Below are 20821 nucleotides of genomic sequence, written 5' to 3'. Positions count from 1 at the left end.
AGAGTTTATCTCCAGCACAAACACAAGGCCCTCCTTTACCTATTAACTTCTAATACTACCCCACCCTGCCTCCTTGCTTTTATGTTCAAACTCCCGATCCTCCCCCCAGCCTCTGTCCTGGCATGCACCTCTAAGGATGGTTGTGGCCTAATCTGAGAGTGTTAGGAGCAGCACATATGACATTGGGAAAATCCCCTTTTAACCTTCCTCCAGCATATCCATTATCCTCCTTCTTGCTGCTTCTTCCTGCCAGCCTCCCCCATCCCCCATCCCCATATAAATTAGTGGCTATCAGAGGTATCCTTTAGCCTGCTCCTTTCTCCTCAGTTGCCTCTGTGGTCTGTAGCAGTGGCCATTGAGTAAGAACTACTCTGACACCCAGGCACTTTTTGCTTTAGAAGATAGAGAATGAATCTCACAGGATGAGCATGAATGGATAAGTTGTAATCTTTATCAAAGACCTTATTACATTATCTTTCTCTCCAAATCCATCCTTAATCAAAAATTCCCTATTACTATATCACCTAGGTTTCCAAATTCAGTGATCCTCTCAATTACTGTCCCTCACCCTACATATCCAATCGTTTATCAAGTTTTGTTGTTTTCATCTTTACAACATCCCTTTGTTCCACTCACACAACCACTACCCTAGTACAGATTTTTATCACTTCTTGCTTAGACTATTGCAGTAGCCTCCTAATTGTCTTGTGTCTCTCCTCTCTCCAGTCTGTTCTCCATAAAACTAAAGCATAGATCTAATCACGTTTCTAGGGGCAGCTAGGTGGCAAAGTGGATGGAGCGCCAGGCCTGGAATCGGGAAGACTCATCTTCCTGAGTTCAAATCTGGCCTCAGACTCTTATTAGCTGTGTGACCCTGCACAAGTCACTTAACCCTGTTTGCCTCAGTTTTCTCATCTATAAAATGAGCTGGAGAAGAAGATGGAAAAGCACTCCACTACTTTTGCCAAGAAAACCTGTAAAGTGGTCATGAAGAGTCAAACATGACTGAAAGACTACTGAACAATGATCGTGGCACTCCGCTTTTCAGTAACATCCGGTGGCTTCCTGTTAACCCTTAGGATCAAATATTATTTCATCTTTATTTTAAAAGTTTTATTTTTAACTATTTTATAAAATGCACAATAATACAGTAACATATATATATATATATCTTATTAAGTATATATAGGACACATATACCCAAAATTTTTTTTGCTAATAAGGGTGTATTGTAAAAGAAGTTTGGAGACCACTGATCTAGTCCAACCCCTCATTTTACTGATGAAGAAACTGGGTACCAGGAGTCTAGGTGACTTGCCTATAGGTCACAAAGATAGTACAGGGTGTTCCTAAAGTCTGGACACACAGGAAACGTGGAGTTATTTCATTGAGTTCACGTGAATCTTGCAAAGCGCATCAAACTTTGCAAAACAAATGATAGAAATCATATTGAAGATGTTATTTGTTAATATTCCAATTAAATAAAATGTTAAAATTTCATTCATTTCGTTTCTTGAAAATATGCATTTTTGCCTATGTGTCCAGACTTTACGAACACCGTGTATAGAGGCAAGATTCAAACTCAGGTGTATTAATGACAAAATCCAGTACTCTTTCTGTTACCTCACTGCCTCCTGTTAACTCATTAATTTGAATGAATCCCATTGTTAAATTTTTTATTTTCTGAATGCTGGAAAAATGTGGTGAAATTCATTTTTAGAATATTTGTTGTTCAACGTATGTGTGTCACTTTAGTATTGTGTGTTGGGGGAATATAATAATGCATAAGACATGTTTCCTGCTGCCAAAGAGTATATTGTCAGAGAAGATGATAAAAATCTATGATGCTATCAATTTACATGAGGTAGTTCTTTTGCAAAATTGTTTTATAAGGATGATTTTCACTTTTCATAACTCATTGTACTAATCCTCATTTGGAAAAAATCACCAAAAGTAAATCATTTTTTATGTAGAATGGAAATAAGATTGCATTTTTAAAATCAGACTTGGAAAAAATGAAGATGAAACTCACAACATGGTACATTGTATTTAGTAATGTCTATCCATATACAGTAAAGTCTGTAAATGTAGTGAAAAATGTACTAATACTAGTAGATATGCCAAATGCATTTCCTGGTTAAAAACACAATAAAAAATTTCTGTGCTGATATTTATATTGGCATAACATATTTCCCTTTTTCTTTTTTAGGAAATAGTCTAGTGAGCTTAACCTTTCACTTATTTAGTCTTCATGGACTAATTGAATACTTCCACTTAGATATGATGAAACTTCGTAGATTTTTAGGTAAGAAATTCTAGCTCATGTCATGGTAGTTACCTAAATATATGTAAGAATTTATTTAAATTTTTATGTTGTATCCTCCTATGAAAAATCTTACCATTTCTGTTCTGTTTTTTTCTTTGCTAAATGTGAGACTGCAAGAAGAACGCACACTGTATTAACTCATGTTATGCTCTTTTCCTACCTGACCATTGTAAACTAACCAATAGAGGCAGAAAGCATTCTAGGATTTGCTGTGATCAGGGCCTTTGCAGGTTCATGTTTAATTACCCGCTCTCTGAAAATGCAGGAGACACTTAAGTTTAATCTGCATTATTTACATTTTCTCCATCACTTTCTTAAGACAGTTAGGAAAACAAATTAAGCATTGATTTGTAGCATTTGCTGATTTCCAAGGTATAAATGCTCATGTTAAAACAATCACAAGCTGGTATAAGCTGGTTCCAGCACCCTCCGGCTGTAATAGAGACCTAAATTTGAATATGCATATAGTATAATGTTTATGTAGGAAGTATGCCTATCTTTTGGAAATATATTCCAATCAAATAGTTATCTTTTCTAACTAGTGGTCATATTCATGATATATCTTTGTTTCTCCGAGGAAAAAAATGATTAAAACTTTGTTTAAATATAAGAAATTAACTAAGAAATTTCTTAGAAGTATTTTTGGCAGACCCTTCAACCTGTAGTCAGGGCATTGAATCTTATCGCAGCAAAAAATGTTGACAGTACCACAGATCCCAAGCTTTGATAATTATTTCATGTACTCATTACTTAAATATGATTAAAGTATGTGGTGACTTGTTTCTAAAATATTGGTTTGTCTATGTCAGGTCATTTTCAGATGGTGATTACTTAAAATGTGTATTAATAAATAATCTGCATTTATCATACATTAATATATTTCTCCATTATACTTAAATTCATGTTTCTCTCTTTAGTTATGATTCAAGAAGATTATCACAGTCAAAATCCTTATCATAATGCAGTTCACGCTGCTGATGTGACTCAGGCCATGCACTGTTATTTAAAAGAACCTAAGGTGAGATGTTGACATTGATTCTGTCTACTCCTACAGGAAGAGAAACATAATTTGAATGTCTGAATATTCATTTTCAAATGTTTCCTTTTTCTTTTGGTGTCTTAAGTCAAAGATTAGTAGCTTCCTATATAACGATAGTATCCAGACTAGTAAAGGTTTCTAGACAGCGTGATAAGTGAGCCTGTATTGAGGGTAGGGAGATGATTTGACTAGATCTGCCCACAAATGTGGATCCTGTGGTTAGTGATGTATGTGGTCACTGTTTCATTGCCACTACCTCCCTTGAATATTTCTCTATTTTTTTAATCTACCTCTTTTTAGCCACGTATTTCAGTTTCCACTTAGTCTCCAAACTGGTTTTCCCCCGTTTACTTTCTGCCTCATCTAATTCAACCTTCATATTACTGCCAGATTAATCTTACTAATGCAAAATAATTATCACCCTTTGGCCATTGTGATGAGCGTATCCAGACGATACTAAGTTGATCTTCAGATGACAAAAATATGGTCCATCTTAGGTTCTGTACTTAAATTTTTTCTGCTTGACTCATATTTTGTTACATTGCCTTCAAGAAACCAGAGCACCTCCATTCCACAGTGAGGCGTCCAAAATAGGACTTGGGGAACCCAGAGGACAGACAGATGACCCATCCTTTAAAGTCTGTCTTAAATGCCAACTCCTCTATAAATTTCACTTATTTCTTCCATACAGAAATGATCTTTCTCTTTTGGACCTCACCTAGCACTCTGCCGTCTCTATGCACTTACATGTATTATTTTTTTTTACTAGTTATTTGTGTATTTCATGTTTTCCTACTAGACTAAATGCTCAGTGTCGACAGAGCTATTTGCTTCATCTTTGTATCTTCTAACAGAACTAATACAGTGCTTTACACCAAATATATGCTTAATAAATGTTGAATAAATAAGTAACAATTATAATAATCAACAATATTATATGTCCTCTTTTTGGGATGGGAAAGACTTGGGGAATTTGAGGGAAAGGTGAAACACTTACATTACCTAGCTGACAAACCATTAACATGTCAGTACCTATAGATAGGACAGATATAGCCGATGGATAATGTGCTGGATCAAGAATTGAACAGGAGGAAAAGAGCAGTCTGGGATGACTTTGGGGAAAGTTAAGAGTTCTTTTAGTGACCCAAGATTCTCCCTGAATCAAAAAAAAAATTATTTTTAGCCTTAATATTCTTCCATTTGTGGACTTGACTCATGAAATACTATGGTTTTCAAGTAATTGAAATTATAGTCCACCCAAATGAAAAAGGAGAGGTATATGTTTATCATGATCAGGCTTTAATATATTAAAAATGAGTAATGAAGCAAGAGAGACAATGTAAAAGATGGCATTAGAGGCTACTGGTCAATACCTCTCATATACTTCAGCAAAAAACTAGAAATTTAGGCCTGATCAAATAATGATTAAAAAAAGTCTAATGAGAAACTATAGTTTGTGACTTCTTCTGTCCCAGAACTTCCCCTAGTATAAGCCACAAGCCCATGGGCAGTTGCAAATGAGTCCACCAGTGAAGCCAATGTAGGTAATTAATCTGGTAGTTTCTCAGTTCATTTCTAGTTATGCCAGAGACATGTGCCTCTGTGACTAGAGGCAGTAAGATGGAAGTGCCTCCCACAAGAAAGCCCCCATGTGATAGGAATCTAGATATTGGAAGATTGAAGTAGCTTTATAACAAGTAGGGCATGGTAGCACTCAGACCATGAGAGCCCAGGCATCCAGGGGCTCTCAGTTCCCTAAAATGCTATCCTGAGAAACTATAGAGGGCACTAAAGATCTATGCTCTGAACCTCAAAAATATAGGGAGTAGGTAGAGGTAAGTCAGGGCAATACCAAGTAGTACATATTATATCACCCATAAGGTATCAAGGGGCAGACCTGACCCAGGCACAGACCCCAAGTCAGGGACTGAGGCTAGAGATAAATAAAAAATATGCCAAGTAGTACAAAAAACAATAGCTTGACCCAGGCACAAACCCCAAATCAGGGACTGAGGCTAGAGATAAATAAAAAAAAAATGTTAACTAGTACAAAAACAGTAGCTTATGGTTCAGTAATGGAATTCTAAAATTCTTGAATGTGGAGGTATGCATTCATGGGGTAATGGGAAGATCAAGGGTATGACCTTATCTGTGTGTGACTGAGGTGAGTAGGTCATGAGAAGTGAGTAGGTTGAGGAACCAAGTGTTCAAGGTGTTTAAAGATGAGGTTAAATAATGAAATAAAAGCTCTAGAAGAGAGAATTAGAAGAGGAATAAATAGCTCAAAACAAACAGTGGTAAATTTTACCTTAGTATTGTACTCCCTGAAGATTAAAATAGACCAAACAGAAATCAGTGATTCTGACTTTAATTTTTCACGTTTTTGAATCTCTTCCCACCTCTCTGTCTCCTCTAGACCCTGCTTCTCTAGTTCATGACTGCTATACCTGGCCTGGTCCTTCTCTATTCCACATGGAGTCAAAACTTGTGAAGTGTCATTCTGGACTTTCCCCTCTAAGAAGTTTCTTCCATTGCCTTATAGAGCTTGCCCTGTGGATTCCCCTTTTCCATTGTACCTCACTCCCAGAAAAATAACAATTCCTGTGCATGTCAGAGAGGACATTGCCCCATGGCAGGAATCTTCATCCTTTTCCCCATATTCCTAGCATATATGTCTTCCTACCTGGCCACCTTACTTCCCCATTTGCCTCCAAATCTCCTCTCTGGGTCATTGCACTCCCACTCCTTCAGGCATCAGTTCCAACCCCATCCCCATCCCCCCAAAGAAAGTCAAGTGGTTTTTTCAAGCACCAAATCTTAACAGACAACACTCAGCACATGGTCCACATCTCTCTTCACAAAGCATCTCTCTTCACCCATAGAACTGTTCATCAATTCCCACTACCAAATTAAGGTCTCCCTCTTTTTCCCTCCCTTTTCCATCTTTTCCCCCTCCTCCTCACCCAATCCCCTGTAGTCTCTTCTCTTTCTGAGAGACCACAGAGATCACCTTCCCCTCATTGCTAGCCCTCAATTTGACCAAGGCACATCACAAACTCACCGCAATCCTCCTACTCCCTCTTTTCATGCACCCTCCCATTTTGTAATGTAGTTCCACAAAAAACATTGATTTACCTATAGATGGTATGTCACCATGTTTGTCACATAATGCCCAAGGCCTGCCATTACCTCACCCTGGTTTCTGCACTCACTTTTTGTGTACATTTAAGAGGAAGCCTCTAACTGGTCTCTCTGCTGTGGCTGTCTTTAGCTGCTGCATTCTTTTATCCCTCCTATATTTCTGTTTTCTGGAATGTTTGAGAAATAAATAATCTCTCCAGTCTGGTTTTCTTTCTAAGAGTATTTTAAATGCCTCTTTATTCTTGTATATCTGTTTTCATTTGTGGTTAAGCCCAGATTTCCAGAGTCATCTTGGGCTGCATCCAGAGCTTCATTGTTCTTTGGAACACATTCCATTCTCTCCTGTGTTTTCTGGTTGGTACAGAATAGTCTTATAGTGTTTTTTTTTTTAAATTTCCTTTCCTTTGTTTTTGAAGGTGTTTCTCCTGCTAGCTTGCATTTTTTTTTGTTTCTAAATTTAATTGTTAAATTTAACAAGAATGTGTTTTGGGGTTTACAGCCTTGAATTTTTTTTCTGGAAGCCATCTATGCATTCTTTCAATAAATATTTCCTTTTCTGTGTTCAGAGGTTCCAGGCAGTTTTCATGTAATATTTCTTGATAGCCATCACACCCATACACCCTCATAAAGTTTCCTGGTCTAGCAGTTGAGAGCACTACTATCCTGATGTTGTTGCAGCCAGGATTGATTTCTGCCTTTTAGTGTTTAGATCTTTGAGTTTCTGAGAGGAGCAGGGAGAAGTCTGAGGGTGTGGTTGAGCTCTGCTTTAAGACCCAACATGTATCCTCTCCCTTTCCCTCTGTTCTTCCACTTTCCTGCAGACATCTTTTGCATCATAAGAGTACTGCCAGGATGCTGGCTGTCACGGCCTCAGCAAATTTTTGCAGTTTGGAACTTAGCTCTCCACAGCACAGGAATGAAGAAGGAAGTGAATTGGCTTGTGTTTTGTTTTAAGCTGGTGGATTAGGTCAGCTAGTGCAGCCTTCCTGCCCGTAGCATGGTGGGCTATGGCGGGGTGGGAGTGGGGAGTTGTTGGTTCATGGCTTTTTTAAAATGTTTGGGATTCTTGGTGTTTATGGAGACAGGTTAAGTTGTTGTTTTATCTAATGCATAATTTCTGTTTTGGAGAGGTTTAAGACATTGTGACGATCAGAGAAAATATGTAGTCCTCCCTCTTGTTCACATGACTCAGAAACTGCAGATCAATGACTGTGAAACAACAAAAATTAGTAGAACCGAATCATAAAATTAAAAAATGGAAGAGGATTTAAGCTATCAGCTTTCTAAAACAGCCCACCTTCATAAAAGGTCAAGATGATTTAAGAATTATTGTACTCCTTGACTTGGAAAATGTTATAAGTAAAAATTGTCCAGAGTTATTAGAACCAGCGGGCAAAGTGAAAATGGAAAGAATTCACCAATTATTTTCTGAAAGAAACCCCAAAAGAAAAAGTATCAGGAACATCAGAGCCAAAATCCAGAATTAGTCAACACTCAACAAGCATTTATTAAACTCTTGCTATATGTCAGGCACTGTGCTAAGAAAAGGCAAAAAACAGCCCCTGGTCTCAAGGAGCTCACAGTCTAATGACCAAGAGTTGGGGGAGTGGAGATTAGAGGTAATTAACAGAGGAAAGGCTTCTTGTAGAAGGTGGTATTTTAGGTGGGACTTGAAGGAAGCCAGGGAAGCAAAGAGGCCGAATTTAGGAGGGAGAGAAGTCTAGGCATAGATCCAGAGGAAATGCTCAGAGTCACAAGATGAAATATCATATGTAAGGACCATCAAAGAGGCTAGTGTCCCTGGACTGCAAAGTTATGCTGGAGGGAGTGAGTTGTAAGACTAGAAAGGTAGGAAGGGTCCAGGTTGTGAAAGGCAGAGGATTTTATATTTGATGCTTAAGATTATAGGGGGCCACTGTAATTTATTGTATGAGGGGTATGACATGATCAGGCCTGCATTTTGACAGCTGAATGGAGGATGGTCTGGAGTGGGGAGAGATGAAGAAGGGAGACCAACCAGCAAGCAGGCTATTGCCATAGGCCAGTATGTGACAATGAGGGGCCCTGCCTGCCTGAGGGAGATGGCGGTATTAGAGGAAAGAAGAGATTTCTGTAACTTAATAACGAAAGAAGCTATAGACCTTTTAATTCGTAAAAGAAGGACTTTTAATAAGACAGTATCACTAATAGGTAAATTAGGTTTGTAAAAAGTAAAATAGTGTAGTTGTAATTTGCATTAACTTATAGAACAACACTCAGAGAACTCCATTAAAGTAGAAGTGGTATAATACCCATTTTGGGTAGTGCAGTGGTAGTAATGGTACAGAATTTCTCAGGTATATTCAGGTGATTAATAATCCATTTTATTAAATTACAGCTTGCCAACTCTGTAACTCCTTGGGACATCTTGCTGAGTTTAATTGCAGCTGCCACGCATGATCTTGATCACCCAGGTGTTAATCAGCCTTTCCTTATTAAAACAAATCATTACTTAGCAACTTTATACAAGGTAAGTACAATTATAATATTAAATAAAACTTCTGTAAACTTGTTATTTTAGAATTATGAAAAACTAGAATATGAAATATGATTGAGAACAATGAGTAGAAGTTCTCTTGGAATGATGTTTTTAGGCAGTTTGACTGAAGCATTCTTTATATTTAGAAATATTACTAAAATATATTAAATAACTTAATGCTTTGCTTTTATTTTTAGAATACCTCAGTATTAGAAAATCACCACTGGAGATCAGCAGTGGGGTTGTTGAGAGAATCTGGTTTATTTGCCCATATGCCATTAGAAAACAGGTATGTTGGATAGATTTAATGCAGTTCATTAACATTAAATTTATTTTATTATGAACCATGGAAAGTTACTTTGACAAATGTTTTGAAGTTATTATTTTCCCATTGCCCAACCATATTGCCATTTAATGAATCTTTGTTTGAGTATTGAATAAATTGAAAAAGTAAAAGAAATAAATATATATCTATGTGTCCACACAATATACATATGTATATATTATTAAAATGCATACTCATAAATACACATATAGGCTTCTACAGATGTGACATCTCTCATATTTCCAGTATTTTTCCTGGAATCAGCAGATGACAACTTGGGGTTTTGTTTGTGAGGGTATTTATATTAGTTTTTAATTTAACTCAGAATTTTACAGAAATTTACTTTTATAGAAATTTATTCCAGTACACTAGTTTGTATGAAGTAGGCTGCTGAGTTCTTAAAATTTACAACCCTGTTCCAAACAACCACACAATGGAGTGAATCATATATTAAGATTATACCATGATTATCTCAAATAGGTGCTAAATTGGCTTCCCTTTAAGGCTGAATTCAAAGAAATAGGGAAGGGAAGAAAAGCTAGGTAAAGTCCAAATTCCTAAAAAGCCATAAAATCTTCTGGTTTTTAATATCCACAAAATTCACTGGAGCTTATCTCACATTTCTCTTGCCCTCAGGATAAAAGGACATGTCAAATATCCGAATGAGGGAAAAATTATAGAAGTCATTTTGGGGACTATATACTATTACAAGATTATTACATGACTTGTTTTTTAATTAATGACTCTACATATGAAGGAATTTATTGGTTTTTCCATACAGTCTACAAGCAACAACACTCCTAATATAGACTTGTCATGACTAAGATGCCTCAATTTACAAATGCTTACTAAGTGATTACTGTATCCAGAGAAGTACAGCATAAAAAATGTTATTAGAGAACTATGTGACCAAATAAAAAGATGGGCTGTTCATATAATGAGAGTAAGGGATACCTGATGGACAGTCCACAAACTTCCCTGTCAACCGTGTATTGTAAAGAGGCATAGAGGAAGACCCTCAGCACCCTGTTCAGATTTGGAAGAGGATATGGACAATGGACAGGGATGGATGGGTTTGTGATTTATATTACTGAAGGAAATAACTACATTGATGCAGTCAGAGCTCTACAAAGTATAGAGTTTATTACATACAAAGTACTGTTTTAGACATTGTCAGTAAAAAGGCAAAAACAGTATCTGCCTTCAAGGAATTTATATTCTATTGAATATGTAACCTTTGGATGGATAAGTAAATATTAGACAATTTGGAGTGAGCAAGAAGGAACTAACAGCTTAGAAGTGAAGTGTTAGTAAAAATTTGGCAGAGAAAGTAGCACCAGTACTGAACTTTGAAGGAATCCAAGGATTTTTAGACAGGTGAGGAGACAGTATACTCTAAGCATAGGGGACTTCCTGTGCCAAGGAACAGAAACACAAGGGATGGAATGCTGATTTTGGTAATCAACCAGTAGCTAGGTTTGGCTATATGAAGTAGTGTGTGTATGAAAGGGAGCAGTGTGAAATTAGAGTGGAATGGCAGGTTGGAACTAGATTATGGAGGGATTTGAGTCCCAGGCTGAGGAGTTTGTATGGCAATAGGGAGCCACTTAATAGTTTTTAATTGATACCTTGTGTTTTTTTATCATCTTCATTTCCAAATACATCACTCTTCCTTTTCCTACCTGCCAAGCCATCTCTTGTAACAGAGTAAAAAAAGAAAAAAAGTCAAGTAGTATTTAATAAACACCTGCTATCTTCCAGGCACTGTGTTCAGAGCTGGGGTTACAAAGAAAGTCGCAAATAAAAACAGAACACAAAAAACCTGCTTTCCTGTTCCCAGTCTAGTGGAGAAGACATCATGTAACTATGTACATATTAGATAGATATGTGTATACATACATACCACCACTTACACATATATACACATACATACATGCACACATACACACATACACACACACACACATATGAGATAAGTTTGGGGTAACCTCAATGGAAAGTCGTATTATGGAAGACTGGAAAAGGCTTCTTGTAGAAGGTGAGACCTTAGCAGAGACTTGAAATAAGCCAGGGAAGCTAGAAGGCAGAGAGACAGTGAAGGAGAGAATTTCAGGCATGGGGAACATCCACTGAAAATGCCCAGAGTTGTAAGATGGAATGTCATGTGTGAGGAACAGGTAGGAGTCCAGTGTCACTGGATCACAGAGTATGTTGGGATGGAGAGAGGGAGTAAGTTGTAAGAAGATTGGAGAGGTAGGAGGGGGATCAGTTATGAATGACTTTGAAAGGCAAACAGTTTTATATTTGATCCTGAAGGTGATCGGGAGCCACTGGAGCTTATTATATGGCGGGGGGTGAATACAGTGGGGAATGATATGATCAACCATTTCATAAAGATCATTTGGAGGATGGACTGGAGAGGGAAGAGACTTGAGGCAGGCAGACCAATCAGTAGGCTATTGGTGAGGTAATGAGGTCCTGCACCACACTGGTGGCAGCGTTCCTACAGAGAAGAAAGTACATACAAGAGATATTATAAAGGAAAGATTAACAGTATTTAGCCACTGACAGGATATGGAGGGCAATAGAGAATAAGAAGTTAAGGGTGATATCTAGATTTCAAGTCTAGGTGTTTGGAAGGATGGTGGTACCCATGGCAGTAATAGGGAACTTTGGAGAAGAGAAGGGTTTGGGGGAAAAGATAATGCGTTCTGTTTGGGATGTGTTCAGTAGAAGGTATCTACAGGACATACAGTTCAAGATGTCTTAAAAACAGTTTCAGGTCAGGAAAGGGGTTAGGGCTGAAAATGTGTATCTGTGAGGCATCTGCATAGAGATGGCAGTTGAAAAGATGAGAATTAATGTTGTCACCAGGTGAAATAGTATAGAGGTAGAAGAGAAAGAGAAGGGGCAGCTAGGTAGAGTGCTGGTCTTGAAGTCAGGAATACTCACCTTCCTGAGTTCAAATCTGGCCTCAGACAGGAAGAGTTGGGCATGACTGAACAACAACAGAAGAGAAGAGGACCCAGGGCAGAGCCTGGGTTCCCAACCTTCTACTGTTGGCAGTTGGCACCCAAATGAAGATCCAGCAAAGAAGATAGAGGAATTAGTCAAATAGACAGAAGGAAAACCAAGATAGAGCAGTGTCAGTTTTTCGAAAGTAACAAACATATCAACAGAGTCTAACATTACACACAAAAGAGGATAGTGCTTTTTCTCTTCAGGATTGAGCCCGGTCGTTAAAATCACTGTTGAGTTTCATAGATTGTTTTTGTTTTATCTGTTTTTTAAGTTATATTGTTGTAGTTACTGTGTGCGCAATTTTCTAGATTCTCTATATTTCACTTTCTCTCCATTCACATAAATCTTCCCATTTATTCTTTATACTCTTATGATGTAATAGTGTTCCATTACATTGATATATCAATATATTTTTTAGCCATTTCCCAATTGACAGACATTTATTTTGTTTCCAGTTCTTCGTATTACAAAAAGTGCTACTATAAATACTTTGGAGTACATAGGACCTTTCTGTATTTGATATTTGTAGAAAAGGGCCCTTGACTTTTAGCTTCCTGGTGGCCTCTGGCTGTGTTGACATGGCTTCATGGTCACCTAGGGATATAAAAGGTCTCTCTGGGTGGGTTAGGAGCCTTTCAGACTTGGTGGATGCCAGAAGACCATAAAAATAACTTTAAGCTCCCAAAATCTAGAAACAAAGTGGGTTCCCATAAATTGCAACATAGCATATAAATGCAGTGAATTACTATTATGTCATAAAAAGTATGAATAGGAGCAGCTAGGTGGTGAGTAGAGCACTGGCCCTGGAGTCGGGAAGACCTGAGCTCAAATCCAGCCTCAGACACTTGATACTTACTAGCTGTGTGACTTCGGGTAAGTCAGTTAACCCCAATTGCCCTGCCTTCCCCTCTCCAAAAAAAAAAAGAAAAGAAAAAAATTGTGGGTGTGAGGATTTACCCAGGTTTACTATCTGCCCACATACCAAAACCATTGCCAAATCTTGTCATTTTTACCTTCATAACATTTTTGTATGTCCTATTCTCTTCATCCACAGACACCCCCCCACTTTCAAGCCCTTATCCTCTCAGCTGGATTATTAAAATAGTCTCTTAACTGTTCCCTCTGCTTCCAGTCACTTTGCATTACACTCATTCTATAAATGCTAGTTGTGATTATTCCTCTGCAAAATAAGTTTTTATTGGTATTTTCTGTTTATTACATTATCACAGTATCCCATGTATCCCTCCTGTACTCCTTCCCCAAGACCCATCCCATAAGACAGTACTTTTTAGAGAGGAAAAAAATCAATACAACTTATTGATACACTGAAAAAGTCCAAAAACATGTGCATTGTATAACATGTGTGAGCCACCCACCTCCACAGAGGGGACTGTCTTCCCAAATTTTAAGTCCCACTTTATCTTTATAATTTTGTTACATTTATTTTTGAGGTTTTTATGTGGTGTTCTTTCCATTTACATTGTGGTAGTCACTGTATAAATTATTTTATTGGCTTTGCTTGCTTTGCTCTTCATCAATTCAGATAGATCTTTCCATGCTTCTCTGCATTCATCGCATACATCTTTTTTTATTGTGTTGTTGAGTCGTTTCAGTTGTGTCCAACTCTTCATGACCCCATTTGGGGTTTTCTTGCAGATACTGGAGTGGTTTGTCATTTCCTTTTCCAGTTCATTTTACAGGTGAAGAAACTGAGGCAAACAGGATGGGAGGCCAGATTTGAACTCAGAGAGATGAGTCTTCCTGACTCCAGGCCCAGTACTCTATCCACTGCACTACTTAGCTACCCTACACATTCATGTACTACAGTTTGTTTAGCACTTTCCCAGTTGATGGTCATCTATTTTGTTTCTGATTCTTAGCTGCCATAAAAAGTGCTACTGTAAATATTTTGGAGTATATGGAGACTTTTTCTTACCAGTGATTTCCTTGTGTTATAAGTCCAGTACTGGAGTCTCTGATTCAAAAGATACGGGCATTTTAGTCACTTTATACATAATTCCAAATTGCTTTTAATAATGTTTGTACCATTTCACAGCTCCACCAACAATGTATTGGTTTGCCTGTTTCCCCACAACACCTCTGACATTGACTTGTTGACATTTTTTGTCATCTTTGCCAATTAGCAAGGGTGTGAGATGAAACTTCAAGTTTGTTTTGATTTGCATTTTTCTTATTAATAACTTGGAACATTTTTTCATGTGGTTGTGAATACTTTGCAGTTCATTTGAGAGTTGTTCTTTTGTTTTGACCTTTTATGTATTGGTAAATGGCTATTAGTTGTGTGTGTGTGTGTGTGTGTACACATACACACACACACATTTATTAATTGTTTATGTATCTTTTTTCTACATTTAACCACTTCTTATCCTAAATGGATTAAAGTTGTCTATGGGAAGCTTTTCAGTTTTAAATAACCAGAGTGATCATTTTATCTTTTGTAATCACATCTAACTCATTAATTTATGAAAATATCTCATACCTAGCTGTGAGAGGTATATATCATTTCTGGTGTTTTATAGTATGATCTTTAATATTAGGTCATTATATCTTTTGAGAATATATTGTGTTATGTATTGTAAGTGTTATGTGTCATATATCTGTTATGCGTCAAATAACCCTAATTTGTGCCAGACTGCTTTCCAGTTTTCTAGTAGTTTTTATCAGATAGGAAGTTTTTCCCTAGGTAACTTATGTTTTCCACTTTATCAAACACTAAGTTCTGGTGTTTCTTTATCTCCCTTGTCTAGTTCCTTCCATTGATCTATCAGTCTATTCTTTAACTAATACTAGGTGGGTTTGATTATTGCTTTATAATATAGTTTGAGGTCTGGAAGGTGCTATTCCCCCTTCATTCTTGCTTATTTTCGTCATTTCCCTTGATATTCCAGAACTTTTGTTTTTCTAAATGAATTTTATTATTTTCATAAAGCTTTGTAAGGTATCCCCTTGGTAATTTGATTGGTATAGCATTGAAAATGTAGATTAACGTTGACAGTATTGTCATTTTTATTATATTGTCATGGCCTAGCCGTGAGCATTGAATATTCCTTGAGTTATTTAGGTTATTCTTTATTTCTATAAGGAGCAAGTTTTTTGTGTGCTTTTGGAGGTTGATCCTCAGATATATTATGCATTTACTAGTTATTTGGAATGTGATTTCCCTTTCTGTTATTGCTTCTTGTGTTTTATTTCTAATATGGAGAAGATGCATTTGGTTTTTGAGGATTTGTTTTGTAGCCTGCAACTCATTGAAGCTATTAATTTTCTTAGGATCTTTGCTGATTCTCTGGGGTTTTCCAAGTAAATCATCATATTATCAGCAAACAGGAATAGTTTTATCTCCTCTTTACCTATCATTGTTTCTTTAGTTCCTTTCTCTTATTGCTTTTCTAGAATTTACAGAACTATGTTAAATAATAATAGGGAGAATGGGTATCCTTACTTCACTTTCACACTTACTAGAAAAGGTTCTACTGTATCTCCATTGCTTTCTTTTGATTTTAGGTAGATGTTTTTTATGTTATTATAAAAGATATTTTCCTATGCCTAGGATTTGTAGAGTTTTTAGCACAGAGAGTGTTGTGCTTTATTAAATAGGCTTTTTCTACATTTTTTATGAGTGAGTTAAGATCTTTAGGTGGTTTTCTGATAGTCTGGATATTTTATATTTTTTAAGATATTCCTATATTTCTTTTGTGTTTTCAGTTTTGTTTGCATATATAATATGTTCTGATTATTTATTTTATTTCTTCTAGTTTTGCTGTGGTTTTATAAGGTCATTTTTCTATTGGTCTAACCATCTCTCATTCTTGTTCAGTGAGCTCTGGTGGTTCCTTTTATTTCCAAGATTAAATAAAAGCTCCTTTGTGTCACATTTAAAGCTCTTTATAACCTGGGTTCTTAGTCCTTTCCATTGTTTTATACTTTACTCCCCTCTATGCACTCTGTGATTCAGTTCCCCTGTCTTACTAAGGTCTTCCTCAAACGTGACACTCCATATCCCATCTCCATGCTTTTGCACTGGCTGTCTTCCATATCTGAAATATCCTCTGCCTCCTAGTTTTCTTGACGTACTTCAAGGCTCAGTTCAAATCCAGCCTTCTACAGGAGGCTTTTCCTGGTTCATAGACACAACCCTTTCTCCCAGCTGTTTGTGCCTTCCCTTCTAAGATGCTTTCCATCTATATTGAGTATAATACTACGGGGGGGGGGGAAATGGACCTTTAATGAAATAGAGGACTTGCAAGCATTTATGGCGAAAAGACCAGAGTTGCAGAGAAACCTTGAAGTTCAAACCCAGGAGTAAAGAAAAGCATAAAAAGATAAATGTGAAGGAATAAGAGTAAACATCTAAACAAGGATAAACTGCTTACATCCAAAAATGGGAAGGTGATATATGCATTTCCTTACCTTATTATTATCAGAATTTGTAAGTGTCCAATTAGACAATGTCTGGGAATGGTTTTTTGTTAAGTCTTGTTGATTTTAAGAAAAGAATGGAAAGAAAGGTGGAGAGGGAAGGTTAAGGAAAGTATCACATAATGAGGGTGCACATAAGGAGAAATCTGTATCAATGAGGAGGAGACAGGGTAAGTGGCTGATACTTGAACCCCTCCCTCTGGTCCAAATTAGTGAAAAGATGGAAACACATACACACACACAGTTGTGTACAGAAATGCATTTCACTCAGTAAGGAAATTGGGAAAAGGGAGAAGGGGGGGAGGAAAAAGTAGATGGAGGACAGTTTAAGGGAAGGATTAGTCCTAAGCAAAACAAATTCTAAGGGTGTACAGAAATAGCTATAGCTCTTTTAGAGGTGGAAAAGAATTGGGAGTCTGAAGAAGTGCCCATAAATTGAGTAATGATGAGTAAGTTATTATATATAAATATGATTTAATACTGTTGTGCTCTTACCAGTTCAGTTGTTCATATCTGTTATGTGTCAAATAACCCTAATTTGTGCCAGACTGCTTTCCAGTTTTCTAGTAGCAAGAGTCCGTGGGACTAATGATGAAACATTCTGCCCACCTACTGACAGAGAAATGAAGGACTTGGAGTGCAGAATAAAATAAAACAATTTTGGACATGGGGGGAAAGGGTTTATTGACTGACATTAGAAGCTCTGTATGAACCAAAGGTATCATTGCATAATAGAAAAAGCAGTAGCTCTAAAGTAAGAGGAACTGGGTTCAAATCGCATCTCTTGTGGGCATGTATAACCTGAGGCAAGTCAGTTAACCTCCCTAGGCCCTAGTTTCCTCTTCTGTAGAATGTGGGGATTGCATTAGATGTCTTCTGAGAACCTCACGAATCAGAACCAAAATAGTATACACAATGACTACAAAAATTTAGATAAAAATCCCAAAAGGCATCCAAATTCAGATTAATTTTAGTGATCCATCTTGGCCATAGAATTTCAGAGTTGAACCTCAGTGGCCAAGAAGTTTACCAAAGTAGACAATTCCACCTTAGTTCTGACAATGTATAAGTGTTGTCTGTGGAGTATTTGGATATGGCTACTTCCCTGAAAACCATCTTAGGCATAGCTGTAGTTACTTAAATAAGTTCTTTTGACAAGAATAATTCATATCGTGATTATATATAGATAGATGTGTTCATCCTGTGTTAATCATTTTAGTTGGAATCTGGATACTTTATAGATAGAAACTTTTAAGAAAAATTGAGAAATGTTTATAGTTTTTTTGCTCTGTGTAAATATGTATGTCACAATTTGTCTGTTTTTCTCATTCCAGGCAACAGATGGAAAACCAGATAGGTGCTTTGATTCTAGCTACGGACATTAGTCGACAAAATGAATATCTGTCATTGTTTAGATCCCATTTGGACAAAGGAGATTTATGTTTAGAAGATGCCAATCATCGACATTTCATTTTACAGGTGACACTGACTTTATAAAACTTGTATTTCTAATGTATGTCATGTAGATTATTGCACCAGAGTGTTATTCTAATGATACATAAATCCTAAGGCAATGCTATTAGTTTGTTTAATTTTTCTAAGTTGCTAGCAGGAGCTACCTTTGACTATAATATTACCCCGTAATAGATTACGACATTGTTTTTAAGATATCCCCGTAAGAACAGATGATTCTATTCTTCTTTTTATTTAAAGTCTCTAGTATACTACTCATTGTTGGAATAGCGGAAAGATACATGCTGTGTTGTAATAATGTTTTTGAAAAGCAGAACTGTTAGTATCTAATTAATAATGTTTTAATGAAACTGCCTTGCAGATACATATGAAAAAAGAATCAACTTGACATTTTTCAGTCTACCAACTCCAACTATTCCATACTTTAAAAACAAATGTTTATTCCTTTTGTATAAAAGATGAATGTAATGTACCTTTTAAATTTGTACCTGTAGAAGAAGAGAAAAAAAAAAACATGAATGGAAGGAGGGAACTAATGTTTTATTTATTCATTCACATTCTTCAAATACCAAGACCCACCAATTTCCACAGGCCCTCATGATTTCCAGCACTGAAATATATTTAGATGATTAAATATTATTTTGGCAGCAATATTGGCTATTAGAAACCGGGTAATGTGGGAGGAAGCTCTCACATATATAGGCATAGATATAAAATCTTTTCCCCGTTTCTGTCACCGAGGCACAAAGACAAGCACTGTTAATTTCTGTTGCTTTTACATATTCCCTTCATTTACTCCTCTCCTATTTTCCCATCTCTTTTCCTTAGGGACTATAACTGCAGCTGCCTTGTGAATGTTCCCTTCCTTCCACAATAGTAAATCTGAGAGGTAGAAAAGTAGGAGCTCTAACCCTTCTGCCTTTGCTTCCTGCTGCCTTCCATCTCTTTCCTCCTCTTTCCTGCTTTCTCTGCTTTCTTTCCTTCCTTTTTTTCAACAGGGTTTCCTGGTAGCAGCTTATTTGATAGAACCAGGTAGTGAAAGGAAGAGACAGAAAGCTGGAGTAGATCATTAAACTTCCTTCTTTCTCTGTTTGATTAGAGGTGGTGGACAGGGCTGGATTTGTGCCCCCTCAGAACCAAGTTAAGTTAACTCCTGTGCTTTGGAGAATAATAGTGCTATGACTTCCATGGAGAGAATTGTGTTGACCTTATTTAGTTGTACAGTAGAATCAATGAGAGGCAGTGCAGTATAGTGAAAAGAATTCTAGACCTGGAATCAGGAGGCATCTAGGTTCAAATCCCACTTCTTATGTTTAGAACCTATCTGACTATATGCAAGTCACTTAACCTTTCTGAGACACAATTTCCTCCTATGTAACATGAGAGAGATAATAGTATTATCTACTTCTTAGGCTTACTGTAGCAAATAAGATAAAATATAGAAACATTTTGTGGATATAAATATCAGCTATGCTTAAGGTAGAATTTAAGATTTATGGCAATAGCCTTTCCATTAAAAAAAGGCTGTGTATATCCATGTCCGATAAACATTCAAGGTGATGAAGATGAATCAGTTTATATCTTAATGCATCACATAACAGCTAGGAAATACTCAGTGCTATTATTTTAAAGTAGCTATTTTTAACTGAGAATTTCTGATGAAGTAATCTAAGGGAAAAATTCTTTGAAGAAAATCTTCAGTCTGATATTAGAATCTTAAAAATTTATTAGAATTAGATGATTTAATTTTAGCTTTATATCTGAATCAGAAATGGGTCGGACACATTAGTAGGCAGTATTACTATATGAACAAGAAAAATATCATCAGACACAAAAAAAGTTTTGACAAACTACAACAGAGATTTTTGTTAAAAAACACTAGAAAATATAGACCTTTGTTTTAGATCTTTTGCTAGTATTATATGTGATGGAGATAACCTAAAAGCCTTTCCAATAAGATAAGGAATGAAGCGAGGATATTCAGTATCACCACTACTATTTGATGTAATGCTAGAAATAATAGATAAAACAGTAAGAGAAGAAAGAGAAATTGAGAATAAGCATAGGCAACAATGAAACAAAACTTTGTTATTTGTAGATGATGTGTTGCTTTAATTAGAGAGTCAACTAAAATTAATTAAAACGTCAGGAAAGTAGTTGGGTATAAACCAAATCCATATAAATGATCAGTATCCCTTATATTACCAACAAAACCCAGTCAGAAGAGATAGAAATAGATACTTAAAATAACTTAAGAGTGTATAAAATACCTGAGAGTCTGCCCAACAAGATACACAGGAAGTATATGAATGAAACCACAAAATATTCTTTATAAAAATAAAAATAGACATAAACGTGGAGAAATATCAATTGCTTACTGTTAAGCTGAACCAGTTAACAAAATGACAGTACTATTTAAATTAATTTGCTTACAGTGTACTAGAAAAAAATAATGAAATTAAGGACGTTCTATAGCGTCCTGTCTACCAAACCACATAGCAATTTAGAAAGTTGTTTTGCTATATAACTTAATCTTAG

General features: G+C 36.4%; 1 protein-coding gene across 2 annotated transcripts in view; it reads left to right on the top strand.

Moving 5' to 3' along the window:
- PDE7A (phosphodiesterase 7A) overlaps positions 1 to 20821 on the top strand; it is a 153307-nt gene that overhangs the window by 110279 nt on the left and 22207 nt on the right. For both annotated transcript variants that reach the window (XM_036742304.1, XM_036742305.1), the window contains exons 6-10: positions 2210 to 2305; positions 3244 to 3344; positions 8884 to 9015; positions 9222 to 9313; positions 18145 to 18289. In XM_036742304.1, coding sequence (XP_036598199.1) covers positions 2210 to 2305; positions 3244 to 3344; positions 8884 to 9015; positions 9222 to 9313; positions 18145 to 18289 — 566 coding nt within the window. The remainder of the gene's footprint in view (positions 1 to 2209; positions 2306 to 3243; positions 3345 to 8883; positions 9016 to 9221; positions 9314 to 18144; positions 18290 to 20821) is intronic.

Source organism: Trichosurus vulpecula, chromosome 1 (assembly GCF_011100635.1).
Source record: "Trichosurus vulpecula isolate mTriVul1 chromosome 1, mTriVul1.pri, whole genome shotgun sequence".
Classification (NCBI taxonomy): Eukaryota; Metazoa; Chordata; class Mammalia; order Diprotodontia; family Phalangeridae; genus Trichosurus; species Trichosurus vulpecula.
Note: the sequence above shows the minus strand (reverse complement) of the source record. Positions and strands in the feature narration are given on the sequence as shown.